Here is a 14465-nt window from a genome sequence, read left to right on the forward strand (position 1 = left end):
AAGAGATCATTTACATTTGTGTGGCAGTAGGCAGGAGATGTATAGAGTACACCACAAAACAACAAAGCTCATCATATTTTAACCTGCTTTTCTCCTTCTATTCATGTGGTCTGTCGCTCTCTGCGTGCTCAGACAGGAAATAAGAAAACGATGGTTTCTGAAGAATCAGAGCAGCAGGATATTAACAGCATCATCACTATGGCGTTAAAGGGATAGTTTAACAAATACACATTCATCCTCGTGTCATGTCAAACCTGTGTGAGTTTCTTTCTTCTGCCGAACACAAAAGAAGATATTTACGATTTAACCAAGCAACACTGTGACCGAACCACATTGACTTTCATCGTATGAACACAAAACCACAGAGACATTCCTCCAAATATCTTCTTTTGTGTTTCACAGTCGCAGACGGGTTAACAACCACACGAGCACACAGTTTAGTATTTCGTATTATCTGTATTTTATCTTATGGGGCCAAATGCTCTCACTAACTTCAAATATCACCACAACACGCTTGAAGCACGTTTACGGGAACTTACTAGATGCAAATAGTGACCCATAAATAATGTTTTTTTTATGTGACAATTAACCTTTAGATTGAATAATAGAAAACACACGTAACATTAGCATGATATCAAATCAATAGATGTCTATGAAATGATGTGTGTGTTTGTCGCTTTGACAACTCGCTGTAGATCCCGCCTCTCGAAGCGGAGTTATTGGTCAACGCCCCTGTCAATCATTAACCGGAAGCGGATGTGAGGAACGGAGCACTCAGCCCAGTTGAAACAAAATGTCCGTTGAAACTAAATAATGTCCGAATTAAGTGTAAAGTAACAGAATAATTACGCTTATTATTCCCATTTCCATCTAGTTATTCAAAGGTGAGAGTTTATGGACTGTCGTTACGTGTTTTGTGATGCTTTTGTAGTGTAAAGTTGAATCGATAACATCTAGATCATTTTAGCATTAAAACCTTTTAACCAACAAAAGGTTTTGTAAAACTTGACGCTATAATGAATACTTATCAGGTTGTATCAAAAGTCGACCTACATCGTTAATTTAGCAAACAGGTATAATACGATAAAGTGAACACACCTGAATGAAGTTCATCTTTGTTTCCACTAGGGGGTGGTAGAGATAGATAGCGAGAGGATGATGGATGACTTCAGTGCTTTTCTGTTGATTGGTGTCTTTACACGTACAGGGACACACATGTCAGAAATAAGGTGGTAAGCTTAAGTTTGTTTATAAAAAAATGATCATTCTGTACATTACAGTCAGATTAGACAACCTTTAAAATGTGTTTAAAACGTGTGACAAGTTAAAACAATCACAAAGTTGCATCTTTCTAGCACACACATTGCTCTCAAAGCCCAAACAAGTGTTATTATGAATGAAAGAACCTGCCATGTTGCAATGATATAGTTAACAATTTAATAGTTAACTGTTACCATTATGTATTAATATAATGAAAATAATAGCACTTACTGAGTATAAACTGATAATTGTAGTGCATTTACATTCAATCTACATTAGTTAAAGCCAAACGGCTTAAAACCTCGACTCCAATAGGTGAACAAATGCATACTGATAAAAGACAAAAGAATACATTTAAATCCATTGCACTGTAGTGCCCGGCGCAGTATTATTTTAACCATTAGTAATGTCATTGCTGATGCATTGTGGGATGACATTTTCTGGGATGTTAGGGTTTTGTGTTTTTATGTTACATCAAACCAAACCATTGGACATCAGACATTCACAATGGGTCAGTTTCCCGATATGGTTTCGACAATTATGTGTAGAATGTGCTAAGTTTTAGCAAAACTCATGTTAATATCACAGCAAGCCGTGTACACTGTAGTGATATAATCACAAACATTATTGACAATTACATTAACAAAGCATTTAACTATTGGTGACAGTAACAAAGAAAGACTTGCTGGCCCGATCTGTGCTGCTGTCCATTTCAAATTTATATAGTCCAGTGTCTGTGGTTTTGCTGTTCTCGATGGTTATAGATCTAGTCTCTCCACTAACTTTCAGTCTGTCTCCCAAGTTCATCATGACATCATTGTTCAGTAATTCTTCATTGTTTTTATTTATTCGACTTATGGGAATGAATGGGCTAGTGGTGTCATTTAATTTCCCAAACTTCCACTGTATCAGTTCAAATCTTTGTACGTCTGTAACACCGGCGTCCAGTTGGACAGGATCTCCTGCTTTCACTTGGATGTACTTTACTCCATCTGTTATTGTCTGCATTTCATTACTCTCAGGAGCAGCAGACACACCTGGAAAAAAATTAAGACAGTCACTTAGACGCCGAACCTGTAAATTAAAACCATCCAAAAATAAATGTTTACAGTATATTACCATTTAGTGCGATATTTTCTTCTCCAGAAGGCTGGCCTGTTTGAAAATAGAAATAATAAGGGATTATATTAGGGCTGCTCGACTATGACAAAAATTATAAACGCGTTTATTTTGGCCAATATTGATATCCCGATTATTTAACACGATTCCTCATTAAACTTTAAAACAACATAGAAAAATTAAAAAAATTGCTTTTAAACTTTGAATTTAACTGATAAGTAATGTAAAGAAATAGCACTGCTGAACCACTGTAAAGAAAAGGTGTGCGCTGTGGACTTATACTACAAGAAAAAAGAGGATCCTTGCAAAATGGAATGCAGAACAATAATCTTTTTACTTCGATTATTTTGTTTCGTAATTGATGAAGGACAAAATCGACGATTACGATTAATTGTCGATTAATTGCACAGCCCAAGCGTATATTCCAAATACTAAACAATAAAAACTTTTTTTACTGGCTCGGTACAAATACAAATGTTTATATTAACACAGTAATGCTTGTATGTTCTTTCATGTTTACTACATCGGTAAGGTAATACTTGCCATGTTGATCTGTTCTTTTCAATCTCTTATAGATGCAGAAGATCATAACTGCAGCACCGACCACAAGAGCAGCTACAACAAGAGCAGCCATCAGGTATGTAAGATGTGAAACTAGGACCTCTTCTTCTCTCTCACCTGACAACTCTATTAGAAACAAACAATAGATCAGACACGTTTGAGTACATGTCAACCATAACAACTTATCAAAACTAAATCCAAGGTCACTGTAAAATAATGTACGTGTATCATCAAGTGGTATTAATTCAAACAATCAGACTCACCTGAACACTTGTGACAGAGATCATTGATGTTGAGATGTTGTGTGAGGTTTGTGATGGGATTGTTGACCACGCATCTGTATGTGTTTGTATCCTGATTGTCCACCTCCAGAAGTAGAGAGAGTCTGATGTTGAAATCAGACACACTGATGCTGGAGAATAAACTGTTTCCTTTGTACCAGGAGAGACTCACACGTGTCACATTCATCACTGAACACAACAACACACATGTTGAGCTCCATGAAGAGTTTTGTGGACAGTCGCTGGTGATGACAGGAACAGGCAGATGAGCTGCAAAACATGACAAAGTTACACGTAAAAGATTGGAAAAGCATTTCCTATACTCATTTTTGTAATATGTTGGTTGCGACTGTCCTGTCATTTAACCTGCGGTGTTGTTTTTTCACTCTAATGTATATCTGGCTTTCCAAGAACTAATCCGGTATCGTACCTCCCTTTGTTATAGGATCCCAATCCTTCGGCAAGGTTTGTTTCCAAAAAGGTAACTTTTACTTTAATATCAATTAGCTGACATTCAAACATGCACACCAATGGCAATACCAATGAAAAGACACCAGAAAGACTCACCAGAAACACTAATACTGAATTCCCTGGAAATGATGTCCGTTCCTCTGACAATCTGTAGTTCATAAAGTCCAGAGTCTGTGGTTCTGACGTTTGTGATGGTTAGAGATCCAGTGTGGCTGTCCAGCATCAGTCTGTGTCTGAATCTCCCGTCAAGAACATCATCATATATTGAGATCTTACCAACTGCCATGTTGTTTTGAGCTATACGTGTCCTTTCAGCTACAAACACCCACAAAATCACATCAGCCGCCTGTGTGTCCGTCACGTCAGGGCACAGAGTGACATTTTGTCCATCCATCCCTGAAACCGACTTCACATCAACACCAAACACACCTGCAGACACAAGCATTTCTAATCTAAGAATCACTATTTGTATTAAAGACATTCACCCGTATTGCGCAACGATCAGGTGAAAGCACTCCCAATACGCATCACTTTAAGCCTTTTTTGATCATACACATGAAAACGCACTGTTGGAACTGAAATGGCTGTAACTCATGAAATCTTTGGAATAAAGACATACGGTTGGTCTCGTTTGAAAGAAGAAAATTGGCAGATTAGTCCTAAAAAAAAGAATCGCACAAAAAATATTGTACATGTTTTTCTTGAAACAAAAGACAATCAAGAAAAATAAATTACGGATCGGAAAACAAAATGTCACAATTTAAAATCCCAAGGGTCAACAAGTGTTAAGTTTGGTCATGATGCATCAAAATCTGCTGAGTTTTTTACCCGCCATACCACCAAAATCCATAAGGGGCCCATTGGTTTTAAAACTTGAACTAAAATTTGACCACAAAGGAGAATAAGATGCTTTTTAACTCTTCCAATTAACAGACACCTTTACAAACTACAACAGCACAGAAACAACATAAAAACAATACATTTGTATAAAACTACTAATATCTTGGTGGGCCTACTAGGCCTACTTTATAAATCGATCATCATTGATGTATCAATTTATCTTCCAAATTAGACTGTTCTTCTAAACACCGATCAAATGTGTATTCTACATTATTTTGCTTTTCCAACAATATAATGTTTGTAATGATAAAATAAGAATTGATATGCACAGTATCGATGTAAATATAGGCGTCACTATGGACGCAAATATGAGCGTTCCGTACGGAAGCACACTCACAAGAAACAATTGCTCTTCCTAAATAAATGATTTGAAAAAACACCCAAAAGATTTGTATTCTAGAGTCTTAGACCTTTCCAATGGTGTATAGTAGTTTGTCATGATTCGATAACAATATATTGAAGCAAACTCCGTATATGGAAAGGTACAGTTTTAAAGTACTTACCGTCCAAAAACAAGCACAGAAACAAAACACATCTCGTCATATTGCTGTAGTTAAATATCAAGTTTACAGCAGATATTAAACTGTCACTGTTGTCGGCGTTACGTCATCTATAAAATCATATAAAATCGCGTTATATGTAACTGATATGACCAAATCCAACCGACTTCTGATCGATGCTTTCTTTATATTGACGGAGGTCCATTCGTTACCGGCGTTGACTTCGGTGCAAAAAACTATTTTTAAGTCTCCAAAAGTGAAATCCCCATAAAATCAGTGAAAGACACGTGATCACAGCCCTTCCTCTAAAGGTTTCGCAACTGTCCAATAACTTTCATTATTTAATTTAGTCTTCTCAATGTTCTGGATTATGTGCCTACTTTTTATTACACATTTTTTACAAAGCCCTTTTCTTGATGTACATGCTAGTACACAGGTTACAGGACCTTATAAAACACTAAACGCAAGAAAGTCTCTTTAAACGGGAGAAGTTTAGTTTCGGTTTTAAAGCGACCATATTGAATGCGCATGCAGTTTATATAGATCACCACACGAGGCGCTGTGGGACAAGAGTTACTGTTAATGCATCGCTGAAAAGAGACACTGCAAATTTCGACCGAAATCTGTAATAATAATAATAATAATAATAATATCAATAAAAGTATACGAAAGAAAGAAAGAAAAATCAGTGAGGAAATTGAGATACTGGGTGCGAGCGCCATCTTGTGTCACGACGCGGGAATGCATTCCTCACAATATGTGCACTTGTTTTTGCTTTAATAAAGTCTGTTATGTGTGTCATGTATTTTGTGCATACATTAACATTATTTTAATTTGCATATATTTCATACTTGTTTCAGATTTTGTGTCCAGGTGTGTATATGCAGGTCTTTATTGATCTGTTCCCTCAAGTGGCGCCCTGTGCAATTTGCATAAGAGGAATTTCAGACTAAATTGTTTAATATTAAATAGATGTGAGCCTTTACAATCAGCTGCATTACTTGGAATAACTATTTAAACAGACAAGTTTGGTAATTCAATGGTAGATCTACTGTGTCACTTTTTAGAGCATCGTTAAAAATAGCAGAAGACCGCAGTGTTTTTATGTCATGTTATCAAACCGTCTTACAGACCCGTGACCTCCAGTGTCGGCATTTGTTTGAAAATGCATTTGGTCTAATTTCACCAGATCGAGAAGCAAATGTGGTTTTCCTTCTGAGAGTGTGTGTGTGTGTGTGTGTGTGTGTGTGTGTGTGTGTGTGTGTGTGTGTGTGTGTGTACGTGTTCGTGTGTACGTGTACGTGTGTGTGTGTACGTGTGTGTGTGTACGTGTGTGTGTGTACGTGTGCATGTGGGTGAAGGGCTTCCTGTCCTGCCTGACATCAATCTTATACACTCAACATCCGTTTAATAAACAATACAGATTTACTGATAGATAACCTATATTTCATCTTAATGATGACTGTAGATTTTGCATGTACTGTATATCTGACATACAGGATAATTTGAATGAAATATATAAAACATAGATGCCTAATGTAAAAGCTTACAAGATTTTGAGTTTTAATAATATAATATATTCCTACTATTCCATCTGTTTATATTTGTATCACTTTTAAAATGTTTAAACTTCTAAGATCTTGTAAAACTTTAGTATGCAATCCCAGTTGACGTGACGTGTCTGAGGGAGGTACGGTCTTCTTGTCGAGGGAGGATTCACACCTCGCACTGTTTCTCAGAACGTTCAGAAAACTACAGATACTGTAAACATGATCCACAGGCTTGCTGTGTTTAGTTTGTGCTTGTGGCGTCTTGCCGGTAAGTTTGCAAATGTTTTTTTGAAGTTTTAGAACGGAGTAGAAAGACGGCGCTGTTATAATCCGAGTCATATTTTCTGCAGGTGTGTTTGGTGACGCAGATGAAGTTCAGGTCGTGTCCGTGATGGAGGGAGATTCTGTCACTTTAAACACTGATGTTAGTGAGATACAGGAGGATGATTTGATCATGTGGATGTGTGGAGATTCCTGTATAGCTAAACTCAACGTATCAAGCCGAACCATCTCTGAAGGGAACGAGAGATTGAGCGGCCGAATGGAGTTTGACTTTAAGACCGGGTGTCTCACCATCAAGAACATCTCGAGCGCTGACTCTGGAGTCTATATAGCACAGATCATTGGAAATAAAGTGGCGAGGAAAACGTACAACGTAAGCGTCAATGGTGAGTCCTTTGATTTATATTATGTACAAATAACAATGACGACACCCTAATGTAGCACAATTTCCATTATATGGGTGATGTGCTCTTTTTCAGCTCATCTGCCTGTTCCTGTCATCACCAGCTACTGCTCACAGAATCCTCCTTCATCATCTTCAGTCTTGAAATGTGTGTTGTTGTGTTCAGTGCTGAATGTGAGACGTGATGTGAGCGTCTCCTGGTACAAAGGAAACAGTTTATTGTCCAGCATCAGTGTGTCTGATCTCAACATCAGACTCTCTCTTCCTCTGGAGGTGGAATATCAGGATACAAACACATACAGATGTGTGGTCAACCATCCCATCACAAACCAGACTACATACGTAGACATCACACATGTCTGTGAGACATGTTCAGGTATGACAACCGTCACTTTTAATTTTATCAGATGTGTATTTAGCTATTATATGTCTGATATTGTATTTTTATCACCTCAGACTGTGTCTGCTGTTGCGGTTCCACTGAAGCTGCGATACAGTTGGTCGTCTCAGCTCTGGTGGGCGTGGCTACGGTTGTTGTTTTGGTTTATGACATCACGTCCAGAAGAGATGAACGGAAGAGAGCACAAACATAGACATTTATCGATGAACTGTTATTGCGATTTTCACGAAGGAACTAAATCAGTATAAAACAGGCTTTTTGTTGTCATCGCATGTACAGCACAAGTGTTATTTAGAATGAACACATAGGTTGCTATTAAAATGAAGACAACACTTTTGTTTCCGATCAAAATAACAAATATGCCATAAATCAAGCCCTGCAGGTGCTCACTAATAAGACAGCGTCTTACTAACATTTGTTTTTGCATCGCAATCATAGTCTCATTTTTATTTCACACTTATATGTGGTTTAGTAATGTAGGTGGCTGACCTTCATCTGTGTCACTTTACTCTTGAACCTGCGAACACAGGAAGAAATCGTCTTCTAAAGAACTTTCACAGTGCCCCTTACCATCAGTCACACCAGCGATAACCAGTGAATGTACTTTAGTTCACTATGTCTGGATATATACGATAAAGTGGTATGTTCTAAATATAAGGCCCACAAAACTATTTTTACATCATTTGTAATGGTTATGTTAAACATGCATACAAATAAAATTGTGATCAATAAGTCACGTTTTATATTGCTTGTGGAAATAACAGTAAGTTACAGCATTAATATAATTTGTTTTATAATTTGATGTTTTTTATAATAATATTTAAAGGTCCAGCCAGTAATTGCAACCAACCGCTCAGTCCATCCATTCCTCCCTTTCTAAACATAATAACGGATGACAGAACATGGCGAATTACATGCAAGGGGACCCGTGGTGTATGTAGATAGAAATAGATATTCTAACGCATCACTGTGTACGCTCTCTAAACACCTCTGAAGACATAGCTATGAATATTATATTGCATTTCTATCAATAGATCATCCCAAAATTACACACTGTACCTTTAAATATTAATATAACATCATTTTAGATTTATTAGATTTAAAACTAGATGTAACATGCAGAGCCTCTGGAAGGGGCGTCATCGTGGATAAATAATTATTTTGCAGGTTTAGCAACGTTTGCATTTAGAAACGTTAAAGGTATAGTTAAACATTAAAGGTATAGTTCACCCAAAACTGAAAAGTCTGTCGTGATTTACTCGCCCACGGTCTGTTCCAAACCTCTATAAATGTCTTTCTTCTGCTGAACACAGAGTAAGATATTTTGAAGAATGTCAGTAACCAAACAGATCCCATCCCATAGTATTTATTTTCCATGCAAATGGGCGAGTCATTTTTTGTTTAGTTATTATGGCTTAAACCGAAACAAACCATCTGCAGTTTGATGTAGTAATTGGAATGCACAATAAAAAAACTAGACTTTTGACCAATTTTAAATCTCATTTTGGAAATAAACTCTTCATATGTCCCTTTGTGTTTAGCAGTACAACGAGATTTATAGAGGTTTGGAACAACCTGTGGGTGAGCAAATGATGACAGAAATAAATTTTTTGGGTAAGCTGTCCCTTTAATAGCCTAATAAAAAGCTTGTTTATTAAAAATAATTAAATTAAACACTTCTATTTATATTTTGTCAAGTATTTAGTAAGTTAGAAAGTAAGACATTTTATTCTTAGAATACGAGTTCTTCGTTTTTTATACGCTACGTGAATTGTAAACGCGACAAATTTATCGTGTGAGAAGAATCAAATATCGCAGTCATTCCGCGGTATTGTTTTAATCGACATTTAGAAATATCGCTTAAATTTTGCGCAAAACTGTTTTGAAGATCAAGCCTTTATCGTTTTGCTTGAAAAAAACCACCTCATGCGGGCGCGTTTCCACTGTGCGTATTTTCAACGCGCTATTTCAATTTGCGCTTTTTGAAGGTTAACGGAAACCTGACTCGTGAGTCGCTAATATCGTTCAGTGCAAAAGAAAATCCATTAAATGTATTAATGAAAGTTTGATTAAAAACACAAGATAGATAATTTGGTAATCAATCAATCACGTGCATGTGAAAAAAATAGAGTTTGTTAAAATTCTGACGGTGGGGTGCAGTTTTATAAGGTTCTCATTGGCTGATGAGTTCCTCGCGCGGATCCACGCAGGCCACCTCCATCGCGCGTCAGATCTGCGGTGCGCGCGCGCTCCAGAAGCTTGAGGTTACCGGGGGCAGATTTGCGGTCGATCTGACGTCGTGTTCTTCGCCGAGGACATCGCGTATCTTCGCTTTATTCGCTCGTGCGCTGTGCCATCAGAGGTGGATGTATAGTCAGGTGTTTGTCCTCGCGGTGTCCGCCGCCGTTCTCTGCGCGTTCCCACCGCCAGCATCATGCGCGCGTCATTTCAATTACAGACCCATCATCGGTGAGCATTAACATATGGATTTTTTGATTTCTCTTTCATGGGATGAATAGGCTTCATGCTAGATGTGTGATGTTAAATGGTTGACAGATGATGGCATGTGTAATGGAAAGCATTAGAATTCACATTGGTAGTAATGCATCCCGTGTTTTTGCTGCGAACTTGCTAGAATCTTCTGAAATGGTCTTTTCATGGTCAATTATTTTGAACTCTTTAATGCATTGCCATGGCAACTGGACCAATGAAGCCCCTCCATCATATTTCTGTTTTTTTAGGAGTTTTAGCGCAGGAGAATTTGGATGACGACCCTCACGCACAGGGGTCTTCTTATATAGCAGCATCATATGTGAAGCATCTGGAGTCAGCTGGTGCCAGGGTTGTGCCCATCCGGTATGATGATAAACGCATGACACTACCTGCTCATACATTGTCTTTAAAATAAGAATAAATGAACAATATAAACAGTGTGTGTGTGTGTGTGTGTGTGTGTGTGTGTGTGTGTGTGTGTGTGTGTGTGTGTGTGTGTGTGTGTGTGTGTGTGTGTGTGTGTGTGTGTGTGTGTGTGTGTGTGTGTGTGTGTGTGTGTGTGTGTGTGTGTGTGTGTGTGTGTGTGTGTGTGTGTGTGTGTGTGTGTGTGTGTGTGTGTGTGTGTGTGTGTGTGTGTGTGTGTGTGTGTGTGTGTGTGTGTGTGTGTGTGTGTGTGTGTGTGTGTGTGTGTGTGTGTGTGTGTGTGTGTGTGTGTGTGTGTGTGTGTGTGTGTGTGTGTGTGTGTGTGTGTGTGTGTGTGTGTGTGTGTGTGTGTGTGTGTGTGTGTGTGTGTGTGTGTGTGTGTGTGTGTGTGTGTGTGTGTGTGTGTGTGTGTGTGTGTGTGTGTGTGTGTGTGTGTGTGTGTGTGTGTGTGTGTGTGTGTGTGTGTGTGTGTGTGTGTGTGTGTGTGTGTGTGTGTGTGTGTGTGTGTGTGTGTGTGTGTGTGTGTGTGTGTGTGTGTGTGTGTGTGTGTGTGTGTGTGTGTGTGTGTGTGTGTGTGTGTGTGTGTGTGTGTGTGTGTGTGTGTGTGTGTGTGTGTGTGTGTGTGTGTGTGTGTGTGTGTGTGTGTGTGTGTGTGTGTGTGTGTGTGTGTGTGTGTGTGTGTGTGTGTGTGTGTGTGTGTGTGTGTGTGTGTGTGTGTGTGTGTGTGTGTGTGTGTGTGTGTGTGTGTGTGTGTGTGTGTGTGTGTGTACAGGATAAATCAAACTGAGGCGGAGTATGTGAAACTATTTAACTCGATAAACGGGTGAGTGACTTTTGGTTTTACAAGTTTTTACAAAAAATGATATGCCATACATTTTGAAATAAATACAATTATGTTTTAATATCGTTTTTTCCTGTATATTATCTTAATTTTCTTGTAATAATTCTTATATCAGCGTTCATATTGTAATTATGTTAGATTTTACTTGTAACATTATCATAGGATTATATTAGAATATTAATAGGTAATATGATTAAAATATGTATCGCCGCCATTGCAACGGTTGTTTTTATTTATTATAAGATTTGAGGTCTTTAATTTGTATATACTCTTGACTCTTTTTGCTTTTGTAGTTTGTTGCTTCCCGGCGGGAACGTCGACATCGAGAAGTCTCAGTTCACCAGACTGGCGAAGATTTTCTACGACCTCGCAATAAAAGTAAATAAAACCGTAATGTTCAAGTAAATCCGAATGTCTGATCTGCTGATCTTCATTGTGTTTTGATCACGACAGGCTAATGACGCCTCAGATTATTTCCCCATCTGGGGAACCTGTCAGGGCTTCCAGCAGCTCACAGTCCTGACCAGCAACAAGAACCTGCTGACACTGACCGACACCAAAGCGGTCACTTTACCTCTGACCTTCAGCCCAGGTGATTTACCCTCAATGGCCATTGGTCGTTTCTCTGCTGTTTAATGGGGTTGATGTGTTCAGGACCAATGCATTACTACAGTTACTAGACTTAATCTTATCTAATGTGACTACAGTTTAGCAGCTACTATAATGTGATGTAATAGAATATATAGAACGAGCGCAAAAGAGGTTTTTAACGATCCAGAATAATATATAATATATGTCTGTGTACTGTGCATACTAAATTTGTATTGATACAAAAACATACATTAAGATGTACTTTTTTATATTTTCCAATAATTGAAATTACACGTTTATTATTTTCCTTAATACCACAATACTTTTTTTATATCCATGTATGTGTATGTTTTTATGAATACAAATTTAGGTTACACTTTACAATAAGATGCTATTAGTTAACATTAGCTAACAATAAACAATTTAGTTTTTCAGCATTTACAGCAATACAGTAATTTACATTTATGCATTTGGCAGACGCTTTTATCCAAAGCAACTTATATTGCATTATCCTATACATTTGTTTCTAAGTTAGTTCATGCGGCATAAACTAATGTTAACAGTGATAACATTTAATTTTATTGATGTATTAGTAAATGCTGAAATGAACATGAATTAAAATGAATAAATGCTGTATAGTGTTCATTGTTAGTTTAATGCATAAACTGATTGTTAACAAATTGCACCTTATCGTAACGTGTTACCCAAATTTACTGAGTACAGTACACAGACACATTTAAGTAAACACAAACTTTTATTCTGGACGTGATTAATCAATTGTTTATTATTGTCGGTCATATTTTCAGGATCTCCAAACAGCAGGCTCTTCAAAAGGTTTCCAAAGGATCTCCTTCAGTCACTAGCAGAAGAAAACATCACGTCTAACTTCCACAGCTGGAGTTTGTCACTACAGGTTTCAAAGTTTCAATCTAAAGATGAATTTCAGTGATGCAATGCACAATGCACAATGAAGAGATACCACACAATGAACAAAGAACAAACGTGTCCACCACAAGAAGAGCAAAGCATGTATGAATTTAGTATGTGGATTTGTTAAAAAGTGAATTTTGTTTTCAGAATTACAGCGGCAATGCCAAGCTGAAGCGTTTCTATAGAGTCCTGACCACCAATACAGACGGCCAGACAGACTTCATATCTACAATGGAGGGTATGAATATGTCACACAACATGTATAATATATTCAACTTATATTCAAGACAAAACAATACGAAGTCAGGAATGGTGCCAACCCTTTTTCACACCACTGTATATATATATATATATAAAATAGATATAATGTATCTTATTTGTGATTCTGTTTTATGTGCTGTAGCGTATCGGTACCCATTCTACGCCGTTCAGTGGCATCCAGAGAAAAGTCCCTTTGAGTGGATTGAAAAATCCGGTATGGTGCACACGCCGTCGGCCATCAAAGCGGCGTTCTACACGGCACATTTCTTCATCTCTGAAGGTCGGTCAACCAAACAAACGTGTAACGTTTTGTGATGAGTTCTTGATGACATCATGTTGAAATCTTGAATCTTTATTCCTAATATTTAGAAATTTGCATTAAGATTTTGTATGTAAATCAAATTATCCGTGTTAACATTGGACCAAACACAATTGTGAATATATTGGTTGTTTTTAGCAATGAAGAACCATCATCGCTTTCCTTCTCAAAGTGAGGAAGAAAAGGCTCTCATTTACAACTATCAACCCGTCTTCAACGGCCTCAACAGCATCTTCCTGCAGAATTACTACTTCGATTAAGTGTCTTTACACGCAATATTCGTCATAACAGGAAACTTTTTTTAAAGCATTTCTTTTATTTGATTTGAAGAAATGTGACAATGATTTTTTTGTCTCGCAGGATTATTTTTATGTGAAATGTTCTAGAGCGTACTGAATGAATTCAGAGGTCAGTTTATATCATCGTGTGCCATCTCTGGGAATTGAGAAACGGTCAATTCTGTCTTGTATGTGTATCATCTTTCACAGGGTTTATGAGCATGATCAATGCAGTGTTACAATCATGTTCTGTTCCTTTGCACATTATAGGAAAAATAAAGTATGAATTTAAATGTTGCTCTGGTGAACAACACAATTTAAGTGAGTGTGTTTTCATCATTTCATAAAATGAATGACTTTATGCATTCCCGCAGTGCTCTAAAGGATCTATAGGGGCAGCAAGGTGCGATTCAAAGATTTTGAGGGTTAGGAAAATAAGTTTCGATTCAAATGAAATTATAAATATTTAGAATTGATAACTTTGTCATTTTCGTAACTCTAACATATACAATCTGTGGATAAGCTTAATGCAAACACAAGTAAAACACACAGTTAAAATACGTAAACACAATTTGTCCGAACCAGTGTTTAAAAAAATCGCA

At 37.5% G+C, this 14465-nt stretch overlaps 3 protein-coding genes across 7 annotated transcripts; 2 read left to right on the forward strand and 1 right to left on the reverse strand.

The window, feature by feature from the left end:
• Positions 1-744: 744 nt before the first annotated feature.
• LOC306902509 (SLAM family member 5-like) lies at positions 745-8457 on the forward strand. Of its 3 annotated transcripts, none has more exons than XM_079471124.1 (8): positions 745-884; positions 1129-1232; positions 2955-3016; positions 3667-3702; positions 6760-6910; positions 6993-7310; positions 7404-7703; positions 7784-8457. In XM_079471124.1, exons 5-8 carry the CDS (start codon positions 6862-6864, stop codon positions 7918-7920), a joined length of 804 nt encoding a protein of 267 aa, XP_079327250.1. In that variant the 5' UTR covers positions 745-884; positions 1129-1232; positions 2955-3016; positions 3667-3702; positions 6760-6861; the 3' UTR covers positions 7921-8457. The 3 variants fall into 3 exon arrangements, with proteins under 3 accessions (XP_079327250.1, XP_079327249.1, XP_079327248.1); XM_079471123.1 differs by having other exon boundaries at positions 1129-1229; positions 6747-6910; positions 7784-8454; XM_079471122.1 differs by having other exon boundaries at positions 749-884; positions 6747-6910; positions 7784-8454.
• LOC306902483 (CD48 antigen-like) lies at positions 1227-5622 on the reverse strand. 3 transcript variants are annotated; one of them, XM_079471088.1, is made up of 6 exons: positions 5096-5622; positions 3789-4121; positions 3204-3491; positions 2923-3066; positions 2380-2415; positions 1227-2297 (listed from the first exon to the last, which is right to left on the reverse strand). In XM_079471088.1, the coding sequence occupies exons 1-6, from the start codon at positions 5133-5135 to the stop codon at positions 1912-1914; spliced, it is 1227 nt and encodes a 408-aa protein (XP_079327214.1). In that variant the 5' UTR covers positions 5136-5622; the 3' UTR covers positions 1227-1911. The 3 variants fall into 3 exon arrangements, with proteins under 3 accessions (XP_079327214.1, XP_079327215.1, XP_079327213.1); XM_079471089.1 differs by lacking the exon at positions 2380-2415 and having other exon boundaries at positions 1227-2334; positions 2919-3066; positions 5096-5399; XM_079471087.1 differs by lacking the exon at positions 5096-5622 and having other exon boundaries at positions 3789-4319.
• Positions 8458-9908: 1451 nt separating the features above from the next.
• On the forward strand, positions 9909-14182 carry LOC306902493 (gamma-glutamyl hydrolase). The gene is made up of 9 exons (XM_079471103.1): positions 9909-10196; positions 10469-10583; positions 11416-11466; positions 11778-11862; positions 11938-12076; positions 12882-12988; positions 13153-13243; positions 13409-13546; positions 13724-14182. Exons 1-9 carry the CDS (start codon positions 9911-9913, stop codon positions 13843-13845), a joined length of 1134 nt encoding a protein of 377 aa, XP_079327229.1. The 5' UTR covers positions 9909-9910; the 3' UTR covers positions 13846-14182.
• The last annotated feature ends 283 nt before the right edge of the window (positions 14183-14465 follow it).

Source organism: Barbatula barbatula (assembly GCF_947034865.1).
Source record: "Barbatula barbatula genome assembly, chromosome: 13".
Classification (NCBI taxonomy): Eukaryota; Metazoa; Chordata; class Actinopteri; order Cypriniformes; family Nemacheilidae; genus Barbatula; species Barbatula barbatula.

What these genes read in the sequence shown, in the direction of transcription:
- LOC306902483 (XM_079471087.1), bottom strand. Translation starts at nt 4,173, where the DNA reads ATGTCTTTAATACAAATAGTGATTCTTAGATTAGAAATGCTTGTGTCT. An exon ending in TCTCTGTCACAAGTGTTCAG is followed by an intron (nt 3,067 to 3,203) that starts GTGAGTCTGATT and finishes TGTTTCTAATAG; the next exon opens with AGTTGTCAGGTGAGAGAGAA. An exon ending in GAAAAGAACAGATCAACATG is followed by an intron (nt 2,416 to 2,922) that starts GCAAGTATTACC and finishes ATTTTCAAACAG; the next exon opens with GCCAGCCTTCTGGAGAAGAA.
- LOC306902509 (XM_079471124.1), top strand. Translation starts at nt 6,862, where the DNA reads ATGATCCACAGGCTTGCTGTGTTTAGTTTGTGCTTGTGGCGTCTTGCC. An exon ending in GTGCTTGTGGCGTCTTGCCG is followed by an intron (nt 6,911 to 6,992) that starts GTAAGTTTGCAA and finishes TATTTTCTGCAG; the next exon opens with GTGTGTTTGGTGACGCAGAT. An exon ending in GTACAACGTAAGCGTCAATG is followed by an intron (nt 7,311 to 7,403) that starts GTGAGTCCTTTG and finishes GCTCTTTTTCAG; the next exon opens with CTCATCTGCCTGTTCCTGTC.
- LOC306902493 (XM_079471103.1), top strand. Translation starts at nt 9,911, where the DNA reads ATGAGTTCCTCGCGCGGATCCACGCAGGCCACCTCCATCGCGCGTCAG. An exon ending in GCCAGGGTTGTGCCCATCCG is followed by an intron (nt 10,584 to 11,415) that starts GTATGATGATAA and finishes GTGTGTGTACAG; the next exon opens with GATAAATCAAACTGAGGCGG. An exon ending in CTTCATATCTACAATGGAGG is followed by an intron (nt 13,244 to 13,408) that starts GTATGAATATGT and finishes TATGTGCTGTAG; the next exon opens with CGTATCGGTACCCATTCTAC.